Here is a 24,180-nt window from a genome sequence, read left to right on the forward strand (position 1 = left end):
ATTTACCTAATAACTGACCGACCTGTGACGGTGACACGCGCTAGGAAACACACCACCTGTGGACGGACGCATTATCTTTATTTAATACTTTATTCTCGCCACGGTGAAGCTGCTCACTTCCTTAATACCTGCGAACGATGTGAACGAGAGAAGTGCACGGGGCAGAAGTTTCGTCCGGATGCGTTTCCTTGTTTCTCCCGGACCGATGACGGGAACGGAACGTGTTCCGGTTGGTGATGTCGGTTAAGTGTGCATGCCGCGGAGTGTAGCCTCTGTTAAAGTGTAAATATCTATCATTTTACATTATTTTAAACTCCTGACATCACATGTGTTTTTTGCAGATACTCATTTAAAGCTCCACTTGCTGACTCACTGCTCTTGTTGCGGTTTGCTAACTGTTTGGTAGCACTGTTAGCCGGTTAGCCGGGAGGCTAACAAAGCTAACAACTGTGGAGTGACACGTTTGTGTTTTAATTTCATCTCTGACAGTGTAGCTGGAGCAACACCTGAAACGCCGCCATGGGGATCCTGGAGAAAATCGCGGAAATAGAGAAAGAAATTTCTCGGACACAGAAAAACAAAGGTGACAGAGAGCAGACTAAGCAGCTAACTGTTAGCTACATCATGGATGAACTTGCAGCCAGCTGTGCGTGCGTGCGCGTGCTTGTGTGTGTGTATGCGCTGTCAGTGTAATGTTACTCATTAATATCACAAAGTTAGGCGCGCGAACTGACATTTAGCTTGATAACATTGACCACAACAATTAAAGGAACAATCCTCTATTATCATTTTTGCCTTCAAGTAAAACTGATATGATTTGACCTTTTTAAAATTGACCTTTTACGTCATCAGACCTCGTAAAAATAGGCTTTTCAGTAACAGATTGTTTTTGCGTTTCTGTCCTCCAGCCACTGAGTACCATCTGGGTTTGCTAAAGGCCAAGCTAGCCAAATACAGAGCTCAGCTTCTGGAGCCCTCCAAGTCAGCGGCGGCCAAAGGCGAGGGCTTCGATGTCATGAAATCAGGAGATGCTCGTGTTGCACTCATCGGTTTCCCCTCTGTGGGTAAGGTACGTCAGCATGGTGGATGACAGGTAGTGGTTCTGGGTCGGGATCTGAAGAGTCAGACAGATGATGCCGTTCTTTCTCTCAGAGCCACGTTTTTAACAAAGCACATAACCAAGCCAGCAAAAACCAAGGGTCAACATCTGTTGGTCTAATGTGACTCTGTTGTGTCCTGCAGTCCACTTTCCTCAGTCTGATGACATCAACAGCCAGTGAAGCTGCTTCCTATGAATTCACGACCCTCACCTGCATACCTGGCGTCATAGAGGTAAACTTACATCACACCAATACATACCTTTTCATTTGCAATTTCAAATTGACGATGAACAACTTGATGAGTCGTTTACACTGTTATTCGTTGCTCTTCAGTACAAAGGGGCCAACATCCAGCTGCTAGATCTGCCAGGAATCATTGAGGGTGCTGCTCAAGGTACGATCAGCTTCCATGTTGTTGTCATTTGTTTGAAACCCAGGTGAGCTGGAATTAAAGGTTTGTAATGTACCTGTTTACGTTATGGTTTAATTTTATCAGAACTATTGATAAATGATTAACAACAAATTGGTAAGCATTGCCTACATGTCAGAAATACTGATTGTAATTCCTTTAGTTTAGAGAAAAGACCTAGCTTCCAGGCCATCGTGACATACTGACCTTTGACCTATTTTTTTAATAGGTAAGGGCAGAGGTCGGCAGGTCATTGCTGTTGCCAGGACAGCAGATGTTGTCATCATGATGTTGGATGCTACCAAAGGAGAAGTTCAGAGGTGTGTGACGCTCCATGTTTGTGTGTTGGTTAGAAGGACTTTGAGGGGTGTGTGACTGTAATGTTTTTAATCAACTTATACTTGCTCTTAACTTTTATTTAAATGTCTCTAGAACACTTCTAGAAAAAGAGTTGGAGTCGGTGGGGATCAGACTCAACAGGACGAAACCCAATATTTATTTCAAGGTAAGCTTTTTGCATCTCTTGGGGGTCACCACTTACATTTGGTATCAGGAGACCATGAACATCAGCAGCTAATTTCATGGACATCTGTCTATTAGCTGTTGCTACGAACTGACATAATATAATAACATGACTTGTGAAGCCCGTTTTCTCCAGAGTGAATCCTTGCAATGTCGTATTAAACTTGGTCAAAATGTTTTGTATTTTTTTTGGACTTTCCCTGCAGCCCAAGAAAGGAGGCGGCCTCTCCTACAACTCCACAGTTCCTCTCACCCACTGCTCAGAGAAGCTCGTTCAGCTCATCCTTCACGAATACAGTATCCTTCATTCTGCCAGTGACAGAGGAGACACACCAGAATATTTCCCTGACGATCTCTCCCTCTCTCTCGCTGTTTCTAGGTTTCCCCCTAGTAAATGAATTTGTAGAAAATATTAGATTGCAGAGATGTATAGCAGATGGAGAAATCAGGGAATTAAATACTTGGGTCAAGTGGAGGAACAAGGAATTAACAGTTTGCTTTACAAGATGTTTTAGACAGATTATTTCTATTCTGCAAGTTTTTATCCAGAACTATAAAACAAAATGCAACAACCAGAGGACAAACATGTTTGAAAGCAACAGTGTGTACGTGTCAGCTTCACTCTTTAACGACTCGCAGTAGCATCTGGTTGATTTCTTTAACCGCCACCTCAGAAATCTTTAATGCAGAAGTGCTCTTCAGGGAGGACAGCACTCCAGACGAGTTCATCGACGTCATCGTTGGGAACAGAGTTTACATGCCTTGCCTATATGTAGGTCAATACTCCTCAGGATGTTGGGCCTTGTACCTTTTAACCGTTTTTGTTAACCACTGTCTGTGTTTACAGTTTATTTAAAAGGCTTGTTTTGAAAGGATTTTAGTTTATAGATGATTTTTCTAAATTTTTTTGAACCCATATAAAACCTTTTTTGAAAACATAAAGAATCACTCTCATTGTCTGTTTTTTGTTCGCAGTAGTTTTCTCTCTCCCTCATATTGTTTGTGATTTCCAGGTGTACAATAAGGTGGATCAAATCTCCATCGAAGAAGTGGACCGCCTGGCTCGCAGACCTCACAGTGTGGTCATCAGGTGTGTGAATAACAGCGAGATGACAACCCTCGACCAAAACTACTATCTGCATGTATGTAAATGACTGTAACTGCCCTCCCCCTTCTCTCTGCTTGTATGGACTTCAGCTGTGGAATGAAGCTGAACCTGGACTACCTTTTGGAGACGCTGTGGGAATACCTGTCGCTGATTTGCATTTATACCAAGAAAAGAGGAGGTACACTCGCATCTGCCCTCATTCACCCATTCGTCTGTCACATGCACGTGAATACATCACTTTTAAATGAACTTTTTATCCATTTCTTATTATTCCCATCAGAGCGCCCGGACTTTAATGATGCCATCATCATGAGAAGAGGAGCAAGTGTAGAACATGTGGTACGTAAAACGCATATGTATGCACACATCCATGTATTGTTCATATCAAGCTGAACCTAAGGTGACCAGATTTCTGAAATGAAAACACATGAAACATTTCCAATTCGGCGTCAATATATCATTAAAATATCCAATGTTTTTGGTCATGAAATAAAACAGAGGGACAGTCCTGGTGGAGTATTCTGATCATGGTAACTCTTGTACTGTAATAAACTATGGTGCAGGACGAATGATAAAACGACTCCCTACATTTGAAGCTATTGCAAAGTCCAACTGTCTATCTATTTATATCTATTTGATTATTTATATTCCTTTAGTTCGTAATTGTCCACAGATCAAAAGAAGAGTATTCCAGGTTGTGACTATTGTTGCAGACAGTCGAGTAACTTTTTCTTCTTCACTTCGTCCAACATAAAAACTGTTTTTTCAAGTTCTGGCTGGCTGAACTCCTGACCAATGAGTGAGCCAGCTAACCTTTTCTCTGCCTAGGGACAACAACAAAAAAGAAAAAAATTATTGAAAAAATTTTGTTGATTTTTAGCTTTATTTTCTGAAGCTGCTGTAGCTAATGACCAGCCCCCTCTGTTGGCCAAAACAAGCGCAGCGCTAGACATCTGTTTTTTTAAATTCGCAGTTAAAAATGGGGACATTTCCGGGGACATCTGATCACCCTAGAATATTTATACATACATACATAATACGCATTCCTAGGTTAAGAATTCATATGAATGTTCATAAACATGACTGTTTTGTTTTCTCTCTGCAGTGCCATCGAATCCACAGAACCTTAGCCAGCCAGTTCAAATATGCCCTCGTTTGGGTAAGTTCAGGTTTTCAGAGGCAATGACCTTCTGGAAATCTACTTGTTTGACCTTTGTCCCATAAACTGTTTGAACCAACTCTCTCATGTTGACCTGCTCACTGCTGTACCTCCAGTTGTGGCATCAGAGCTGCAACAAGGTGCACAAAACTCACAGCTCTGAAATCATTTAAAGGAAAAACTTTTATTTTGAAAAATCACTAGCGCCCAACAGTGACTCATAGGTCATAAGTTTTGCTGTAAAAACCATGGACATAACAAGATAAAAAAAAAAACTGGACATATGAAATAACATTACAGGGGGCTGCTGGTGCTTTGTGTAGCAGTCTGACTGACTGTGGTCATGTGAGACCCGTCAGGTGAGAGGTCAGTTGGTGTCTCGGAGTTTCTCTGACCTTCCTACAGTTCACCAGCGAACTGCTTCTACGTGCCAGTCACACACTACATGTTGCGTTTATATTACTACATGTGTGTCTGTAGCTTTCTGGCACACATGTTGCATAATTTCCTGAAATGAGTAATTGGGGGAACCTCGGTTTAGACGTGCTCCAGCTCAAAGCTAAAGCAGGTTTTACTGAACCATGATACATGAGAGGCAGAGGAGAGAACATCTTTCTTTTTCAGACCTCATAAACAAATGTAAGAATTGCTGCAGCTACCGTTTAACAGTTTGTTCAGTTAGTTCCCAAAATCCAGTTCACTGATTTAAAACACATTGTCCCTGTTGTTCTGGTCGTCTAGGGAACCAGCACCAAGTACAGCCCACAGAGGGTCGGACTGACGCACATCATGGAGCACGAGGACGTCATCCAGATCGTTAAGAAGTAAAACAAGCTTCTGATTGGACGGAGGACAGGCTGAGCAGGAAGAGCTTAACTGGGTCGGGGGGTAAAGTACTGTACAGTAGATATACAGCAGTGGAAAATAGCCGCCATTCTTATTTTGTATATGATAATAAACAAAAGCAAAAACTGAAGAGAGACCAGATCTTATGGTTGTGGACGGAAACTGGTTTATTTTACCTTTTAAGATAAAGAAGATGCATTGATTCTAAAAGAGAAAACGGGGAAATAAAGTCCATAAAACATTAAATACATCCTTGTGTTTATTCTATTAAATCAATAAGACTGGTACATTTCAGCTGCGTCTCACCTGGACCTGGTCCAGAGGACAGGAGAGGACAAACCTGCCCTGACTTGGTCCAGTCACCTTTTTATTAAGATCAAGTTCAAACACTTTTTTGTTTCTTTCATTTACTCATATCTTCAAGATCAGTCATCGTACATTATAACAATGAATGTTGAGATGAGAAAATATATTTCATGTGGAATCTTTTAGATGGAGTTTTGTGTTTCCTCATCTGGAATCTTCTTGCTGAGTGATTCCTCTCCACATGTTTCAACACACGAAAAAACACTTGAATTAAGTTTGTCTGATATTTGTTAAAATAAAAAAGTGGCCTCGGAACCAGCTCGCTGCGTCGTCACAATCATTCTCGGAGGTAAACTGGGATTTAAGACGAGCACAGAGACACTTTCCCGCTTCAGCAGCTGAATATGAAGGTGAAACGTCCGATGGTGGAAGAAGTAGTGCCACAGTTTATTTAAATAAAAGCAGCAACACTGGAGTAGAAATATTCTGTCACCTGAAAGTTTTCATTTAAATTCAATGAAGTCTTTAATAATCCGTTAGAATTTATTTGTCGATAATATTTTTTTTATTATTAATCTGGATCAGAAAAGTAAAATCGTTCCTGTGTTGGGCAACCCCCAGCCCATTTCTCTTGCCTTGTAAAAGAGGGGGGGGGGGGGTCCCGCCAGGTCCTGCCTCATTTCTCCACCACCACGACCGGGGATGATGCTACAGCGAGTTCCTGTCTGCAGCGTGAGAGGAAGAGAAGTATGATCATTAAATACACAGTAAGCTCTCATTAGAAGTGCACTGCTTCATCTCAATGTTATTCTTATGTAACAGGTAGCGTCCTGCACACCTAGATGTCTGCTCAGCTGTTCAGCAGGTGAGGGTCGGTGACCTCTGACCCCTCCCCGCTGCCTCTGTCCCTGCCGCTCCGAGGCGGGCCGACCATTTTTCTTTCAGAAAGTTCGGACTCGCTGCCAACGCTGCCCATTCACTCGCTCACACACGAGCACAATAGCTCCATTAAATATTCACAAGCATCTCTTTGGTCTAGGAGAGGGGGACTGAGTGGGAGGCTTTATGAGAGAGAGAGAGAGAGAGAGAGAGAGAGAGAGAGAGGGGATGTGAGTCGACGCCGCCGGCTGTAAAGATGCCTTAAAGATGTCTCGTCGGAGCGAGTCGTGGATGGAGAGATTCTGCTTCGGAATAACCTGAAGAGGAGAGAAATGATGGAGGGATAACGTGGTGGAGAAAAAGAAAACACAAAGGTACGGTCGACTGGGTGTGTATTGTGTGGAGCAGGCATGACACTTGATGCTGCTTGGCTCCATATGGCATGGCTAAGTGTGTGTGTGTGTGTGTGTGTGTGTGTGTGTGTGTGTGTGTGTGTGTGTGTGTGTGTGTGTGTGTGTGTCTGTGTGTGTGTGTGTGTGTGTGTGTGTGTGGCTAGTGAACACAAGTAAGAAGTGTGTTTAATCAGGTATTTTTACAAACCTTTTGTTGCAGTTTGGTGTCGACAGCTTTAAACTGAATTTCTGAAAAGTGAGTTTAGTTCCTTGTGAGTTCAGACCTCCCTCCTCTCTGCTCCTCCTCCTCTCAGCTCCTCCTCCTCTCAGCTCCTCCTCCTCCTCTGCTCCTCCTCCTCTCTCCTCCTCCTCTCTGCTCCTCCTCTCTGCTCCTCCTCTCTCCTCCTCCTCTCAGCTCCTCCTCTCTGCTCCTCCTCTCTGCTCCTCCTCTCTCCTCCTCCTCTCTCCTCCTCCTCTCAGCTCCTCCTCTCTGCTCCTCCTCTCTCCTCCTCCTCTCTCCTCCTCCTCTCAGCTCCTCCTCTCTCCTCCTCCTCTCTCCTCCTCTCTGCTCCTCCTCTCTGCTCCTCCTCTCTCCTCCTCCTCTCTCCTCCTCTCTCCTCCTCCTCTCTCCTCCTCTCTCCTCCTCCTCTCTCCTCCTCCTCTCAGCTCCTCCTCTCTGCTCCTCCTCTCTCCTCCTCCTCTCAGCTCCTCCTCTCTGCTCCTCCTCTCTGCTCCTCCTCTCTCCTCCTCCTCTCTGCTCCTCCTCTCAGCTCCTCCTCTCTGCTCCTCCTCTCTCCTCCTCCTCTCTCCTCCTCTCTGCTCCTCCTCTCTCCTCCTCCTCTCTCCTCCTCTCTCCTCCTCCTCTCTCCTCCTCCTCTCAGCTCCTCCTCTCTGCTCCTCCTCTCTCCTCCTCCTCTCTCCTCCTCTCTGCTCCTCCTCTCTCCTCCTCCTCTCTCCTCCTCCTCTCAGCTCCTCCTCTCTGCTCCTCCTCTCTCCTCCTCCTCTCTCCTCCTCCTCTCTGCTCCTCCTCTCAGCGTGGGAGCTTCCCCAGCTGTGATCACCACGAATCCGACCCCCTTGTTTTTAGCTGCCAGTGTCTGAAATCATCAGCAGATCTTCAGTGAGTCTTTGTTTCCACTGATCCAGAAGCAGCACAGAGTGTGTTTGTCTGCAGCTCCTCCTCCTCCTCTCTCCTCCTCTCTCCTCCTCCTCCTCCTCTCTCCTCCTGCTGTGATCACCATGAATCTGATCCAGAAGCAGCACAGAGTGTGTTTGTCTGCAGCTCCTCCTCCTCCTCTCTCCTCCTCTCTCCTCCTCCTCCTCCTCTCTCCTCCTCCTCCTCTCTGCTCCTCCTCCTCTCTCCTCCTCTCTCCTCCTCCTCCTCCTCTCTCCTCCTCCTCCTCTCTCCTCCTCCTCTCTGCTCCTCCTCTCTCCTCCTCCTCTCTCCTCCTCCTCTCTCCTCCTCCTCTCTCCTCCTGCTGTGATCACCATGAATCTGATCCAGAAGCAGCACAGAGATTTAAAGTTTCATGTGTTTGTCTGTAGCTCCTCCGTGTGTCGCTGCAGAGACTGAGCGAACGCTGTCGGACCGTCGGCCTCCCTGACGTTTCGCTGCGTGGTTAATGACTGAAACCTAACAGCTCCTTTCTCCTCAGTCGGAGAACAATAATTACATGTTTGATTTCACTTCATGGTTCAAACTGTACAAGTTATAATCGGCTCTTCCTGGGAAACGTTCAACTGCTTCCTCTCGTGCTCTCGTCATGCTCTGGACAGCAATGTGAGATGTGTTGCCTTTTTTTCTTTTAAGGAAATTACATTTACTGTAGATTTTCAAGAGAAAAACGATTTTTCTCGACAGTGCGTCAGCTGTCGTTTGTTTTTCTCAGGTTTGTCCGTCTGTCCGTCCCGTTCTCCTCGACACGATGTCTCAGAAACACCTTGAAGGAACTTTGGCACAAACATTCACCTGGACTCAAGGACAAACTGATGAGATTTTGATAGCTGAAGGTCAAAGGTCAAAGGTCAGTGTGACCTCAGAAAACACTTTTAAGCCGTTACTCAACCTGGAACTAGTCTGAGTGGCGGAGGGATACGACCACGAGCGGTTACAGCAGCGCTGAATGGTTTCATATGGAAACACACGTGACTTATCTAATATTACAGTATAAACATATACAGCTGTCTGATCCACAGGTGACACCTGCCGTGTACAGGTGTCACCTGTGGAGTGGATTTATTTGTGATCATTATTTAAAAGCGTTATATTTCATGTTTCTGTCTGATGATCTGATGACTGATTCTACGTTTATCAGCCTTTTTGCACCAGGAGCCTGATCACTTCGTCTCTGCTGCCCTCACCTGCTTCCACCTGCTCATCACACCGAGCTGCTGCTGCTGCGCTGAATCACTCACTATCAGCCAATCACAGACTCACTGAAGCCTGGAATATCAAACGGTTATAAGTTACAGTTGATATAAATAATAAATGCCCTTGACTTCACTTAAAAGAAGAGACATAAGCAGAATATATAAGAAAAGAAACATTATCTCTTACAGACAGTAAAGTGACCAAGTTAAACTTTCACATTATGATTTTATGAGCGATGTGGAAAACCAGTTCTGCTAAATGTAAAGACGTTTACATTGTGATGTCATATATTTTATTTAGGCGCAGTATGGACGGAGGTTTTCAGCAGCGATTGGAGAAGACAGTGATTTGTTGTTCAGAAAAATAAAACAGCAGATTTAAGTCCATTTATCTGCTGAAAATCCTTTTTTTTAATTTAGTTTTACTGCTTCTTCTTTTAGTATATTTTGTTTTTGTTTTTTTAACAACAACCAAAAATAAAACAACAACAAAGGCTCAGCACAACATTGGTCCACACAATCTGCATTAATACAAATGACAGAAATCTATGGTGAAGAAAAACAAATGAATAAATAAATAATAATAATGAAAACATTAAAACAACACTTTGACCCCTCCCTTTCCTAAAGTAAGAATAAAAGAGTATAAATATTAAAATAATAATAATAAAATAGATAGAAAATCAAATGAAGTTCACAGGGATTTTATGAACTAATGAGTCACCAGTGTTTCTCTCAGTGTATGAACCGTCGTCTCTCTCTTCAGGTAAAGTAAACACCTCTCTGCGTTCGCCTTTGTGTCCAGATCATCCGTTTAAAGGCCTTCGACAGGTGGTTTTCTCTGCGTGTTTGTTCAGGGTTTTAAAGCGATGCACATGAAGAAGCAGAGCCACACAGAGAAACACTCACCTGACTCTCCCTCACTCGCAGCTTCACAAACACAGAGAGACGACGAGTCTGTCACCAAACAATCAAGACAAAAACCTGAAAGTCGTCTCTTAAATACAATGAACAGTAAATGAGATTCGAGAAGTCGGGCGGTGACGTCAGTGAGAAACGACCTCGACTCCTCGAATTACGTCACAAAAAGAAAAGATTTTTCTTCACATTTGAGGGTTTCGTCGTCACACCGTCACTTTATAAATCATAAGTAAACAATTATGAACAAGTGATATTATATAAAACTATATTACATTTATAACTGGTAAAAAGGTGATGTGATGTGATGTGTTGCTGGATGAGGGAGAAAAACAAAGAGACATGTGGGCTCACTATTTGGCAAGCAGCAGGTCACCGTCGCCCCTTTTTATCAAATGTGTTATAACAGTTTATAAATGTGTAAACAGGCTAATTAATAAACTAGTTATAAATCATTCATAAATCCTTTATGAGGGGAGTCTGATTGTGAAGTGGTACCTGATATTTTACTCACAAAATAATCACACTTGTAGCTGTGTGTCACTGGTGTGGTGTGTGTGTTCTGATAAGGCTCGTCAACACACACACACACACACACACACACACACACACACTCACACACACACACACACACACACACACACACACACACACACACACACACACACACGCACACGCACACGCAAATGTTCCACAACCCATTGTCACTGCAGAGGTTTCATAACAAATCACTCTGTGACGTTCAGACACCAGTGTGGGATGATGATAGCATACTGTGTGTGTGTGTGTGTGTGTGTGTGTGTGTGTGTGTGTGTGTGTGTGTGTGTGTGTGTGTGTGTAATCCTGCCATTAAGGCACAATGGACCTGCACAAACAGAGCAAGTGCAGCATGTTTGCTAAGCGAAGCCTCACCGCTGCTGATGCACGGATTGATGTAGAAAGATTCTCAGTCACTACACGACATTTGTACTGTGGATGTAAAGATAATCACTGAAGCAACAGACAGCATATTTACCATGGAGGGCCATTGTGTGTGTGTGTGTGTGTGTGTGTGTGTGTGTGTGTGTGTGTGTGTGTGTGTGTGTGTGTGTGTGCAGAGGGCTATAAAACATGAGCAGAGGGTCGTCATGAGGAGCAGGAGTCGCTGGTGATAGCGAGCGGCTTCATCTGATGTTTTGTGGATAATAAGAGATTTAAATATCAGTCAGTGTCAGAAGAACAGACGAGGTAAGCTGCTGAGGAGCCGAGTGTATTTATAAATGTCACACCTTGTACACAGCGGGAGATAAGAAGTTTGTTCTGTTTGATGTGGTCGTTGTAGCTCAGAGGGGTTTATACTTTTAATACTAAACTATTTTTACTTGGAAACAGGAAAGAGACAATGAGGAGTTGATTGATCGATTGTTTTCAGATGTTAAAATGTTGTTATCACCTCATTTTTACCAAGAGGAGACAAATTTACAACGAACAGGAACCAACTCCTTCAGTAGAAATGTGGACCTATAAATCATTAACTGTCAATATTCATTTTCTTTCAAATTATGTAGAAATGATCAATCATTAATAATTAAAATCAGCCTGACTTCTCTCTCTGGATTAATCTGCTTAAAGTGTGTAAAGTTGATTAAAGTCACCAGCTGAAATTAAAGCTGGTTATAATTTTATATTTAAGATCAGAGGTGGACAGTAACAAAGTACATTTACTTCAGTACTGTACTTCAGTATATTTATAGAGTACCTGTACTTTACTTGAGTATTATTCTTTTTGTAAACTTCTGACTTTTACTCCTCTACACTTTAAAGATTTAAAACACAAATATTGTACTTTTAACTTCTACATTTCTGTGAAGTGAAGGACTCTTACTTTGAAGCAGAGCTTTTAGTCAGAGGAATGAATCTTCTTTTATTTTGAAAGTGTGAGAAAACCCACTGACAGTCAGCTCCTCCACTGTCGGCCATGTTTGAACCTGTCAGTGTCCTAACGATGGCCACTAGATAAAGACGAGGAAGAAGATTCTTCAACTTCATGTTTAACATGTTTAAATGAAATAAAGATTCCTTTAGTTTGAAATGTTTTCTGTGTTTAACACGAACAAAGTTCATCTCTACCTGCAGAAATGTGCCGTCCCACTTTAGCGAGCGTGTCCAGGTGTTACATGTTTGTTTATGTCCAGATGAACAGTTTGTAGTCGGCGTCGTTTTGTTGGTTAAATTGTGTTTTTGTGGCCGTTTCTATCAGCTTTGTTTCCTGTTTACAAGCTGTTTATTCTACAGGTTCTACAGTCAGTCAGAGCTTCAGTCAGTCGCTTCTGAGGCTTTAGATTCTGGAAACGTGGAACAAAACAGCAACGAGCTGATGGACAGAGAAAGAGCTTTTGAATACTTCAGTATTTTCGAATACTTCAGCATTTAACCTTGTTGACCCCGTGACCTTATTTGCATCCTTGCTTCTGATTGGCTTGCGGCATGTCTGCGTCACCATCAGCTGAATGTCTGAAATGACCTTCTTTCTTTGTGTTGATCTAGAAATGGATGAATTTTGTGTCTGTCCTTGTAAAAGTCTGATCATTTCTATTCGTTATTAAATTTCAAACTGCCACTAAATTCATCTGCAGCAGGTACGTTACTGTCCAGGTGAGCAGCTTATTGTCAGGTGTATTTATAGCCGTGGACTCAGCCAGGTGTTGCTGTTTGATCCCCCGCGGCAGGTCTTCTGTCTCTCTATTGTCAGGCTGCAGGCTAATCTGGCAGCGAAGGTTCAGACCTGAATGGGGCTTAAAGGCTTACAGGAAACCCGAGTGCGGCCTCCTCGTCCTCCTGTCTCACCTTCTCTCTCTGAGGAGACGCTCTCCATCTGTCACTCCGTCTCTCCGTCCGTCCGTCGTTTTCCTCCTCGTCTTCAGTTTTCAGCTCCAGGGTCTAAACTGTAGGACGCTGAACGTGGTTCAACGTTACGCTGCGTTCACGTGTTTCCCGAGTTGGGAAGTCGTTCTTCTGACCTCGGTGTGTTCATGTGCTTTTAATTTGAAATGGACGCAGCAGAGGAGGCGTGCTGTATTTAAATGCTCAGTGTTCAAACTCTGAACTTGATGGAAATTATATGACTTGCATTTTGGCTCAAGCCCCGAGTGTGTGTGATTTATTGTGAGCAGTCAATGTGTGTGTGCAAATATACTGCATTTGTAGCACATGGGAATCATTTATTTATCTTTCTATTTATTTATCTTTCTATTTATTTATTTTTCTATTTATTTATTTTTCTATTTATTTATTTATTTGACTTTTTATTTACGTATTTTAAGCTGTTTTACCAGTTTGTCCTTTTATTCTATGATTATTTTCAGGATAATTTTCCTTTTATTGCCCCACTTTTATTTCTGGTTATTTGTTTTATTTCTACTTTTATTTCTGGTTTTACTCACTTTAATTCGTCTCCTCTGTTTTAGTGTTTTATTATTTTATCTTTATCTTTGTTTTCCAGTCTTCAGTGTTTCCTCAGTTCCTGTTGTTATTGTCTTATTCCTATTGTTTTTATTTATTATATTTATTGATTGATAGTTGATGTGTGTGTGTGTGTGTGTGTGTGTGTGCGTGTGTGTGTGTGTGTGTGTGTGTGTGTGTGTGTGTGTGTGTGTGTGGCTCTGTTCAGGTGATCTCCTTTATTAGTCGCGTGTCGCTGAGTGCGTCTGCTGAAAGCGTGTTGTCAGTGATTGGCACGCAGGTGAACAGACTCTCCCCTCCCTCCCTCACTCGCTCTCCATTGTCCCCCTGTATCACTCTCTCTGCGCCCCCCCCATCTCTCTCCATCTTCACTTTCATCCCTAGAACCATTTTTAGACTCTTTCTCTCCGTCTCCTTCCGACTTGTTCCTGCTCAGCATCTATACAATCTGCAGTTCATTCATCTCCCCTCTCTCTTTCACTTCCTCACCCTCTTCCCCGTCTCTCCACCCCGCGCTCTATTCATTACCACTTCACTCCATCAGCAGCCGGACAGCAGATACATATCGCACATATCAGATAGATCTCTTCACCTGCTTGGTGAGCAGCAACCTTCGCTGAGTGTGCGTGTGATGAGCAGGAAGGAACTTTTGAACTTCCCCAGTCTGCAGTTAGATGACACCACCTGCTGCTGTTGTTGTTGTTATTGCTGTGCAGCCTGCAGACACTTAGAGTTTTGTCATGGTCGCTGCCCCCCGGGGATACGTGAGACAGATTTCTGCTCAGATCCTGTCGTAGGTCAAGCCTTTTAGTCTAGAGCTTGCTGTTAACTGTAACTGACATACGTGATTAACATCTTTCTCTTTTCAGCGTCTTTAAAAGCCTATAATCAATATTTGAGTGTTTATCTGGCGGTTATTAGAAAAAGCTCAAGTTTGTTTCTTTGCCTTTTGGCGTCTATCTCCCATCTGCCCCGTGGTGTCTGGCTGTTAACCCCTGACTCGAGCCCATATGTATAATACATCGGGGCAGGGTTGACCCTTTGTGATATATTTAGAGCGGCCCTTCGATGAATGTTTTATCCACGCTGCGTAGGCAGAACACAGGGCAGGTCATTAATCATTCACATCTGCCACTGAGATGACCTCCTGGAATATCAGCCCGTCATCAAAGAATCAACATTAAGCCATCGGCGATGAGCTAACATCACACCACCCTCAATGAATTTACACCAGCGTCATCATTTATGTAAAGCCATCACACTCCATGTCACACCTTCTGCTGAAAGGGACTGAGATGTACGTAAACGTGTGTGTGTGTGTGTTTTCTTTGTCGCGAGTGTGTCAAGGTTTATATTCCTTGAGTTTAATTCTAATGGATCTCATTGTTATAAATGATATTAATGATGAAATTTGGAGGCGTAATATGAGCGAACGACGCCTCGTGGCCTCTGAGCGTTTAGGAGAGCTTGGCAGTATCAAGATGAAGATGATGACGTGAAAAGACTGGTGCTTTGTTCTGTGTTTCGAACTATAAATCAGACTCTAGTATATTAATTCTGCTGGGTGGTTGTTGCTGTAAATGAATGACGTGTAACACTGACTAGAATAAACTTAACTGTGTCCATGCTGCTGCTACTAAAGTGTGTGTGTGTGTGTGTGTGTGTGTGTGTGTAGTGTGTGTGTTGGTTCTGCGTGGCTTCGCCTCTCAGACACAGTTTAGCAACAGCTCAGCCAGTCTGCATTATTCATACAGGAGCGAGCGTGCAGATTGGGTTACCCCGCGGCAGTATAGCTGCTACATTAAGGTGCCCTTTGCAATTATAACCTGGGACACACTCGCTGTGATGCACACACACACACACACACACACACACACACACAAACACACAATACATATGCTCATATGTGTAGGCACATGCGCTCAGGATATTGTCGAATGCGGGATGAAGGGATGAAGTGGCAGTAACCAGATGCAGGAGGTTGCAGGAGGTCACAAAGGCAAGCTGACGTGGATGTGGGAGGATACAACCACAAGTACAGCACACACACACACGCACACACACACACACACACACACACACACACACGCACACGCTTACTCTCAGACAAAGACGAGGACACCCCTGAAGGCCAAGACTCGCACCGCCGCACGCACATTGGCTCTCCTCTCTCCTTGTTGGGGGGGACGTCCTGCCAAAGTTGGCTCGGCAGCCAAGATGAGGATTCACTGCCGGACTCACAGGACGCACTGACAATGGGAGGCGCACAAAGGACTACACAGACTCTGTCACTGGGATAACAGGGTCTTTTATTCATCGTGCGACCCTGGAAAGTTACTTACAAACCTACAGAGAGGAACACGATCAGGAATTCACGGATATTTTTGCCACATTTTGAAGGACTTGAAGTGAAAAAGTCAAACGCAACAAGTGGGTAAAGTGGACGGACACTTTTTTTTTCATTTATAACATTTTGGATTAAATAAAGCACCTGCGATTTAAGATGTAACCCTCCCGGACAGGTGTCCGTCTCTCTTTACACACAGAGGCAACAGCTTTTTTGCTGAGCACTGAAGACGTACTGTAATGCGAGCGAGCACCGATGGCTGAGATTCCGACTCCATTACTAGATCGTGTTTTGAAGGACTGTGGTTTGTGTTTGTCTCAGTGTGCATTATAGAGCAACTGCCTCGGGACAGAGTGAGCGTGTCTTTCACAGGGATGGATCAGATGGAGGAAAAAGGGGAGAAAACATGAAAAGGAAATGGGAATGACAGGATGCTGCTACTGCTTGGACTCTTCTTTCAAGTCTGCATATCAACATTGACATTGATACCGACTTGCATTAGCACTTTTTTCTTTTTGGGGAACTTGTCCTTCCTCATCTTGTTTAGAATGATTTGAGTCGGGAGACGTCATGCCACCTAAAAAAGGTGACCCAAAATCAGCTGCCAAGAAAGGCAAGGCAGAGGAGCCTAAGAAGGGAGGGAAGGATGATAAGAAAGCGGGAAAGAAAGCGGAGGAGCCACCAGCTAAAGGGAAAGGGAAGGATGATGGGAAGAAGGGAAAAGGAAAGAAACCTGTCAGCGAGTCGGAGGACGGGTCAGAGGAAGAGGAAGAGGAGGTGAAGAGTGAGGAGGAAGAGGGCGAAGAGACAGAGGAAGAAGTCGTTACCAAGAAGGATAAAGGGAAAGGGAAAGCAGCTCTGAAAGGTGCATCCAAGGCCATGGCCATGAAGGGTTTCAAACCTCCCTCTAAACACTCATCTCCATCCAATGAGGAGGAGAAAGAGAAGGGGAAGCAACAGGTGAAGAAAGGGATGGGTGCAGTGAACCTGAAAAAGATGAGCGATGTCCACATCAAAGGAGCTTCCAAGGCCATGATGGGCTTTGCTGCAGAAGGACAGAAAAAGAACGTAGGTGCAGCGAAAGCACAGAAGACAGCCGATGCCAAGTCTCAGCTCAAAGGAGCCTCCAAAGCCCTCTCAGGTCTGACAGGAAAATCATCTCCTTTCAGCATGCCCTCTAAACAACAGCAACCGGAAAAGGCGAAACCAAAGAGAAACCTTAAAACCACCTCCCGTCTCTTCCTCCGACTCTCCAAGAAAAAGAAGCCCCCCGCTGACGGTAAACCACTTCTAGGTACCAGCAAGCTTTTTGCTGGGTTTGGGGCTAAATCGGCTGCCGTTGACAAAAAGCCGGGTCTGTCTGGCTTCAGTATGTTTAATAAGAAGAACAACACTGAAAAAGAAGCTCCACCTCCTAAAAAGACAATAAATCTATCGAGCTTAGAGGGGAAGGGGAAAATGGCAACAGAGGCGAAGGGATTGGGAGGGAAGTTCAAAGGCATGTTTGGGAAAAAGAAAGCGGGATCAGATTTTAAGACCAAAGGCTGGATGTTGGGAAGGATTGCTGCAGCAACGAACTGGCTGACGGGGAGGTTCCTGACCACTAAGGGTCAAGGTCGACTGGGGGCACGAGCGGGAGGACTGGGGCGGAAGCATCTGTCGTTTGCCAACAGGGACACCAGGGGGAGACAGACGCATTATTACAACGAGGCCTATGAGTATGACGACGACGAGTACGGCTATGAGGAAGACTACCAAGATTGGTCGCGACCAAGAGGCTTCCCGAGACAACCCGTGACCTACGACCCCTACGGCCCCTACGAGGAGGAAGTGGATTACTATGACGACGAAGAGTGGGAAGATGAATATGGTTACTATGACGATGACGGCAACTTTTATTACGACGATGAGCTTTACTATGAAGATGACTTCGGCTACCCTTACGGCTATTACGAGGATGAGTACGAGGATTACTATGGGGACGAAGGGGTGGAGTATTACTACGGTGACGATGGAATGCTGTATGCAATGGAGCCGTATGGTTACTATGGTGACGCCATGTATGGTTTGTATGACTCGTATGACCCTGAACTGTACGGAGATTACTTTGACCACAATATGGGGAATGACTACGGGTTGTCAGGCCCATACAGCTTGATGGGTAGTGGTTATGATGTGGCGTCCGGCCTATATAATGATCCAGTGCTGGGATACACGGACCCCGCTGCTATTTACAACCCCTACCAGCAACCTTTCTATATGGATGCTGGGCTGGATCCAGCTGAGGCAGGACAGCTGTATGTTCAGGAGCAGCTGTCTTACCCTCTGGCCGAACCACTTTCAGGAGAGCAGTTCAGGGTCCCCAGGCCTCAAGTCCGGCTGTTTGGAAAAGACAGACTGGAGGTGGAAACCCTGCCACCTCCTCCTCTTGTTCATTCCCATCCCTCTTCCCCAATGTTTCCCCCTCCTTCCCCAGCTCTTGCCCTCAACAATCTGGAAATGATGTCAGATATACAGTATGAGCAGCCCTTCCCTGCATACTATCCTGCGCAACCCCATTACTCCGCCGCCATGAACCAACAGCAACAAGCCCCCTCTCCAACAGCTATGATCTTTCAGCAGGAGCACGTCCCTCTCCCTCAGCCTACGACTCACCCTCCTCTCACAGTTTCTCCCAGCTACCTGTCCATATCTGCCCTACCACCACAACTGCCCTCCCAAGTGTACCAACAGTTTCTCCCCCAAGACCCACAAATGTTCCAGATGGGGCAGATGTCGCCACTGATCACACCAAAACAGCCACCGATGCCTCCACTGATGCGTTCACCAATGCCTTCACCGGTGGCCTCGCCCAGGCCAATGCGACGACTGAGTCCCCTTCCATCCCCACAGCTGTCACTGAGGCCAGGATCTGTGAGGTCAGTCGCCCCTCCTTCACCTCACCTCTTGCAGCATCACATGGCCTACCAAACAGGCATCCAGCCGGACCCCCATCACTCCCCTCGCTTACATAGGAGAGGACTCACGCAACGGGCCTCAATGGCGGCCCACATGCCAACTTCCCCGCTTGACAGGCGCAGATCACCCAGTCCACCTGCCTCTCCACCACACCACAGGAGAGGGGTTCCAGTTAAGGCTCAGCCATCCCTGGGAAGAGGAAGGGTGGGGACTGGATTGCGCAGGGGTCCGTCAACCGTCCGAACCCAATCTCCACTTTCTAGCCCCCTGGCTTCACCGCGGGGGTCTCTGAGGAAGAGAGTGAGCCCACCACCTTCCCCAAGACTCTCTTTCAGACAGCATCCCCCTCCGGATGCGGTGCCTCTGCCGTCTGCCAGACCGCACTTGTTCAAAGGTAGAAAACAAACATCCAAGATAAGGCACTCCCCCTCTCCTCCCCTGCCATCCCCACAAAGACGGAGCCCCCCTCTACCAGAGAGATCTCAGTCCCCCCCACACACCTTCCGACCCACCTCTCCCCACCGCCCTCCTTCTCCTTCCCAGTCACGTATCACCAGTCGAAACCTCCCCACCCGGTCCTCTACCCGCAGGCTGAGAGGAAGTGCAGGAGGTCGAAGTCATGTGCCCATGGGGGCTGTGAAACCTTCCCCAGCTAACCCCTACTCACAGAGACGCAGTAGACATGGACCCCCTGTGACTCAGCATGTAGCTCCATTCAGGTCCTCAATCCGCAGTGGCCCAGCTTCGCCTTCAGGACAGATAGGGGGCATATCCGGAGCACCCATGTTAGCCAGGACAGGATCCCGGCCTACAGGGCTGAGGGAGTCAAAGCGAATTGGTACTCCCCAAGGAGGCTTCCATAGACCTGTAGGTAGGGGGCAGCCGCTAGTCCGTATGCCCAGAACCCAGCCGTCTCTTCAATCGAGGCAGTCATTCAGGGCGCCTCCTCCGGTGCCTCCGGTCTCACCACAGCCTTCGTTGAAACACAGTGGCCCTCTTTCTCCCCAGCCATCAGTGCGTAGGTTGCAGAGTAGACCTCCATCTCCGCAACCACTGCATCGTCAATCTCCTCTGCCCTCCCGTGCAGCCTCGCCCATGCACCATCTGTCTCACCCACCCTCCCCCTTGCCCCACAGGGCTATGAGTCCCCAGAGTCTAGGACAAGGACCGTCTTTCCAACCGTCGGTACATCAGCCCGGACTTCTTCACGGCACTCTCCCACCATCTCAGAGTATCACCCATTATGACTACACAATGATGGAACCAGGCCCATCCCCAATGCTTACCAATGCTTTACCAAACCATCAGTTTGTAGGTCCCCCCTTTGATTCCTCTCCTGTTCCTTCCTCCATCCCTTACTCCACCACTGCTTACCCTTCTACTTTACAGAGACCAACCTTCCCCCAAACACAGCATGAAGTCTACCCTCAAAACCTCCCTCAAGCGGCTCCCTCATCACCGTATCTAGGACGCACGCTCCAGAACCCTTACCTGCAGAATGCCAGCAACACAACACCTTTGCAGAGAAGCGCTTCCCCCATACCTGGTGGGCAGGGAGAGATACCAGCTGAAGTGCAGGTGAGCCAGGAGGTGAGCCCGTACGCCACCCTTGGTTTATCCAATGCTTTAATGCAGAACTCCCGGCTGCGCAGCGCCTCCTACTCATCTCCTCTACAACGCAACGCCAACCTCTATACGACGGTTCTCTCACCCCCTCAGGCTGAAGCCCCTCTTGCCTCCTCTCTACCCTCCTCCCCACACTTGTCTTCCGCTATGCTTACCACCCAGCTACGTAATGCTTCCTTTGCCTCACCCCTTCAGCGACACCTTTCCCCCATATCTTCTGCCCCACAAGCTCCTCCTCCCACCACACCTCAACAAGGGACTATCAGAGGTACATCCCCACTCTTCTCTGGTGGCCTCCGGACCTCCCAAATCCAGGGATCCATGTTCAGACTTCCGGGTGGTACTTTGACAATGCCTCGGGGCTCTGTTGAGCCTCCAGTAACCACTGATGGTGGAGGTGGTGTTAGTGGTGGTGGGAGGCTGTCACCCATGATGCTTTCGAATGCCCTGCAGAACCCAAGTCTACGTCAGGCCACATATCGACTACCTGATGGCTCATTGGTCACCAGAACTGAACCTGCTGAACCTTCCTCAGGTCCATCCCCGCTCTCCTCCCCTATGCTGTCCTCCGCCTTGCTCAACCCTAGTTTGAGACAGGCCACATATCGTTTGCCTGATGGCACTCTTGTAACCAGGACGGAGCCCACACCTGCACCCTCCCCTTCCTCACCAATGCTTTCCTCTGCACTTTTGAACCCCAGCGTGCGTAAAGCCACATATGGTCTGCCAGATGGCAGTTTGTTTATAAGAAATGAACCCACCTCTGAGCCTGTCACCCCTTCCTCCTCCATGCTCTCCTCCGCTCTTCTCAATTCGAATGTTCGTAAGGCCTCTTATCGATTACCTGACGGTTCAATTCTGACACGTCCAGGAGAGGAAACTCAGAACGCTGAGCAGGCAGTATCATCACCGGGGCTATCTGGCGCCCTTATGAATGCTAACCTGCGTAAAGCAAAATTCCAACTCCCAGAGGGATCATCACTGTTTTCGCGGAACCAACCTCAAGCTTCTTCCTCTGCCTCCTCTGGCCCTGTCCTCTCTGGTGCCTTGCTAAATACCAACCTCCGCGGTGCCTCCTACAGACTCCCAAACACGTCCCTTTTGAGGCAGCCTGGTTCTGCTGATACCTCTGAGCCACGCTCTCTTGACCTTTCCAACGCTCTTCGCAACCAGAACGTACGCTCTGCTACCTACCGTTTGCCAGATGGAACTCTGATGACGCGTCCACAGCCCTCTTCGACATCGCAAACACTTGACCTGTCTAATGCTTTGTCAAAGAACCCAAACCTTCGTGGGGCAAAGTACCGTCTCCCCGATGGTAATATCATGACACGGCTCGGTGCCCCTAGGACTCCAGAACCTCGCTCGCTTGACCTCTCTGGTGCCCTGCAGAACCCTCACCTCAGAGGGGCCTCGTTCCGCCTTCCCTCCTCATATGCTGTAGTGTCACCCCAGGTCCAGGGATCTGGCCCTGAACAGCACTGGGCACACGGCTCCGGAGCTGAAGGACTGCAACAAGATGTGGACGTGTGGGACGCAGAGAGGGTTCTACCTCACGGGACAGTGCAGAACCTCAATAAGTGGTCCATGTATAGAGACGGGGAGCTGCTGGACCCCCACAGCCTGATGGGACAGGGACATGTGGGGCATGAACCAGGGGAGTGGAATCTTAGCAGGGAGGGGGAACCACAGGGGAACTGGTTTGACAAGGTAAAAGTTTTTAATGTCTCACCCTACAAGCAAGCACAATAGCTAAAGTTGGGCACTTTCCTGTGTTTCTTCATGGTGTAATCATACAGTTGCAAGTGTAATATAAAGGTAAAAACATGGCACAGGTGTAGATTGTAAGAGGGGGGAGCGATGTTAACTTATTAGTTGATGGTTGTTGAAAGAGCAGAGTATATGTAACAAAGGAGAATCGACACTTGATCGTGAACGAATGTGTGCGTGTATTTCTGCGTGTATCTGTTGTGCAGCGGCCCATGTGCATGTATCATGTGTTTTAGATGTACTCAATCAGAAGCCTGCCCATCATTACTCACCGGGAGCAAAGAGATGAAGATGGAATGGAGGATATGACACAGCTTGAGTAAGTAAAAAAAAAAAAAAAAACACATACATGAGTTATGTTTATCTGAGAGATAATGTGCCTTTAGTAACTCTGTTTTAATGCCTCCCACCAGGGAGATGCATGAAGGGACTGTTCTGCTGAACATGAGGAAAAGGTTTGACAGAGAGCTCATTTATGTAAGTATCTGAACAACACTAACTAACTATGTAAACTCAGATTAGATTATTATGAGCTTGTGTTTGATTCATCTCTTCATGTCTTTATTTTTTTGTTGGCTTCAGACATACATTGGTAGTATTCTGGTGTCCGTGAACCCCTATAAGATGTATAACATCTATGGCACGGACATGGTGCTGCTGTACAAGGGTCATGCTCTGGGAGAGAACCCTCCGTAAGTCACGTTCACTATCAAATTGCAGAGACAGTAAACAGAAAACTAGAATTGCCACTACCCTCGTATTTTAAAAACAGAACAGAATAGATTGATTTGTGTAGTTTCATGTTCTATTTTGAAGCTTTTTGTTGGCTCTATTGTGATTAAAGAATAAAAGGAAGAAAGGAAACTGACATGTTATAATTAAAGGAAGTAAGGAAGGAAAGAATGATGCAGATAAATAACAATTAAGAGATCAAGATGGAAAGAAAGTAGGGTGACAAGACACCCCAATTTTCCAGGGACAGTCCCTGTTTTTGGTGTCCTGTCCCTGGCTGGAGCTGTCTCCGGAAATGTCCCCATTTTTAACTGTGAATTAAAAACAGACATCTAACGTTTTGTTTTGGCCAACAGAGGGGGCTGGTTGTTAGCTACAGCAGCTTCCGAAATAAAGCTAATCTCAACAAAATAGAGTTATTCAACTATTTACTTCCTTTTTTTGTTGTTGTCTCTAGGCAGAGAAAAGGTTAGCTGGCTCACTCATTGGTCAGGAGTTCATAACCAGGCAATAAACTAATGTAAACAAACATACCCAAAGCCCCGCAGCTAGAATTTGAAAAAATTGTTTTTATGTTGGAAGAAGTGAAGAAGAAGAAGTTACCTGACTACCTGCAACAATATTCACAACCTGGAATACTCTTCTTTTGATCTGTGGACACTTATGGACTACACACCATCAAGACTGTCCCGCTGTTTTATTTCATAGATAAAAACATTGGATATTTTAATGATATATTGACGCCGAACTGGAAATGTTTCGGTTTTCATTTCAGAAATCTGGTCACCTTGAAAGAAAGGATCAAGAATATTTTGACACAGAGAGTTTGAGGTCATTGCCGTGATCTACTTAAATGTCTGTCTTTCTTCTTCCTTTTTCTTCAGGCATTTGTTTGCCATAGCAAACACTGCTTATTCCAAAATGATGGATGCCAAACACAACCAGGTCATAATAATCAGGTAAGAGGCTGAACCTATAATCTTCACTCAAGTCCTCTCTCATCTCCCATTTTTAATCACTTTCCATGCACCTATAAATCACACATCAAAGTTCACCAAAGTTCATGGTATAAAGTTTCGTATCACTAAAATACTTACTAGTTCTTACTGGTACTTAAATGTAGGTACAGTGGAAGACGGTGGAGAACATGGAGGAAACAAGTGGGTGTTTTAGAGGGAAGTGGAAGTAATTTACTCAAGTATTTTTTGTAAATACTGGCTACCTTCATGATACAGCACAATGAAAGAGAAGTTTGGGACAAATGTGACAATATAAAAGAGAGATGTTCAATTTACAT

The 24,180-nt window shown here is 45.7% G+C and overlaps 2 protein-coding genes and 1 long non-coding RNA gene across 4 annotated transcripts in view; 2 read left to right on the top strand and 1 right to left on the bottom strand.

Annotated features, from left to right (window-relative positions):
* Positions 1–148: 148 nt before the first annotated feature.
* Positions 149–5,390, top strand: drg2 (developmentally regulated GTP binding protein 2). The gene is made up of 14 exons (XM_056402068.1): positions 149–282; positions 490–583; positions 909–1,069; positions 1,243–1,332; positions 1,434–1,494; positions 1,739–1,829; positions 1,942–2,014; positions 2,238–2,328; positions 2,706–2,803; positions 3,045–3,121; positions 3,229–3,317; positions 3,420–3,478; positions 4,245–4,298; positions 5,040–5,390. The coding sequence occupies exons 2-14, from the start codon at positions 520–522 to the stop codon at positions 5,124–5,126; spliced, it is 1,095 nt and encodes a 364-aa protein (XP_056258043.1). The 5' UTR covers positions 149–282; positions 490–519; the 3' UTR covers positions 5,127–5,390.
* A 152-nt stretch (positions 5,391–5,542) lies between these two features.
* On the bottom strand, positions 5,543–7,042 carry LOC130185548 (uncharacterized). Of its 2 annotated transcripts, none has more exons than XR_008830174.1 (3): positions 6,930–7,042; positions 6,289–6,511; positions 5,543–6,175 (listed from the first exon to the last, which is right to left on the bottom strand). It is a non-coding gene; the product is annotated as an uncharacterized LOC130185548 (long non-coding RNA). The 2 variants fall into 2 exon arrangements; XR_008830173.1 differs by having other exon boundaries at positions 6,289–6,646; positions 6,930–7,022.
* A 4,105-nt stretch (positions 7,043–11,147) lies between these two features.
* myo15aa (myosin XVAa) overlaps positions 11,148–24,180 on the top strand; it is a 46,241-nt gene continuing 33,208 nt past the window's right edge. Inside the window, 5 exon segments of the mRNA XM_056400422.1 lie at positions 11,148–11,236; positions 22,388–22,470; positions 22,565–22,628; positions 22,734–22,843; positions 23,768–23,842. Of these exon segments, the coding sequence (XP_056256397.1) occupies positions 22,388–22,470; positions 22,565–22,628; positions 22,734–22,843; positions 23,768–23,842 (332 nt within the window). The 5' untranslated portion in view covers positions 11,148–11,236.

Source organism: Seriola aureovittata, chromosome 17, assembly GCF_021018895.1.
Source record: "Seriola aureovittata isolate HTS-2021-v1 ecotype China chromosome 17, ASM2101889v1, whole genome shotgun sequence".
Lineage (NCBI taxonomy): Eukaryota > Metazoa > Chordata > Actinopteri > Carangiformes > Carangidae > Seriola > Seriola aureovittata.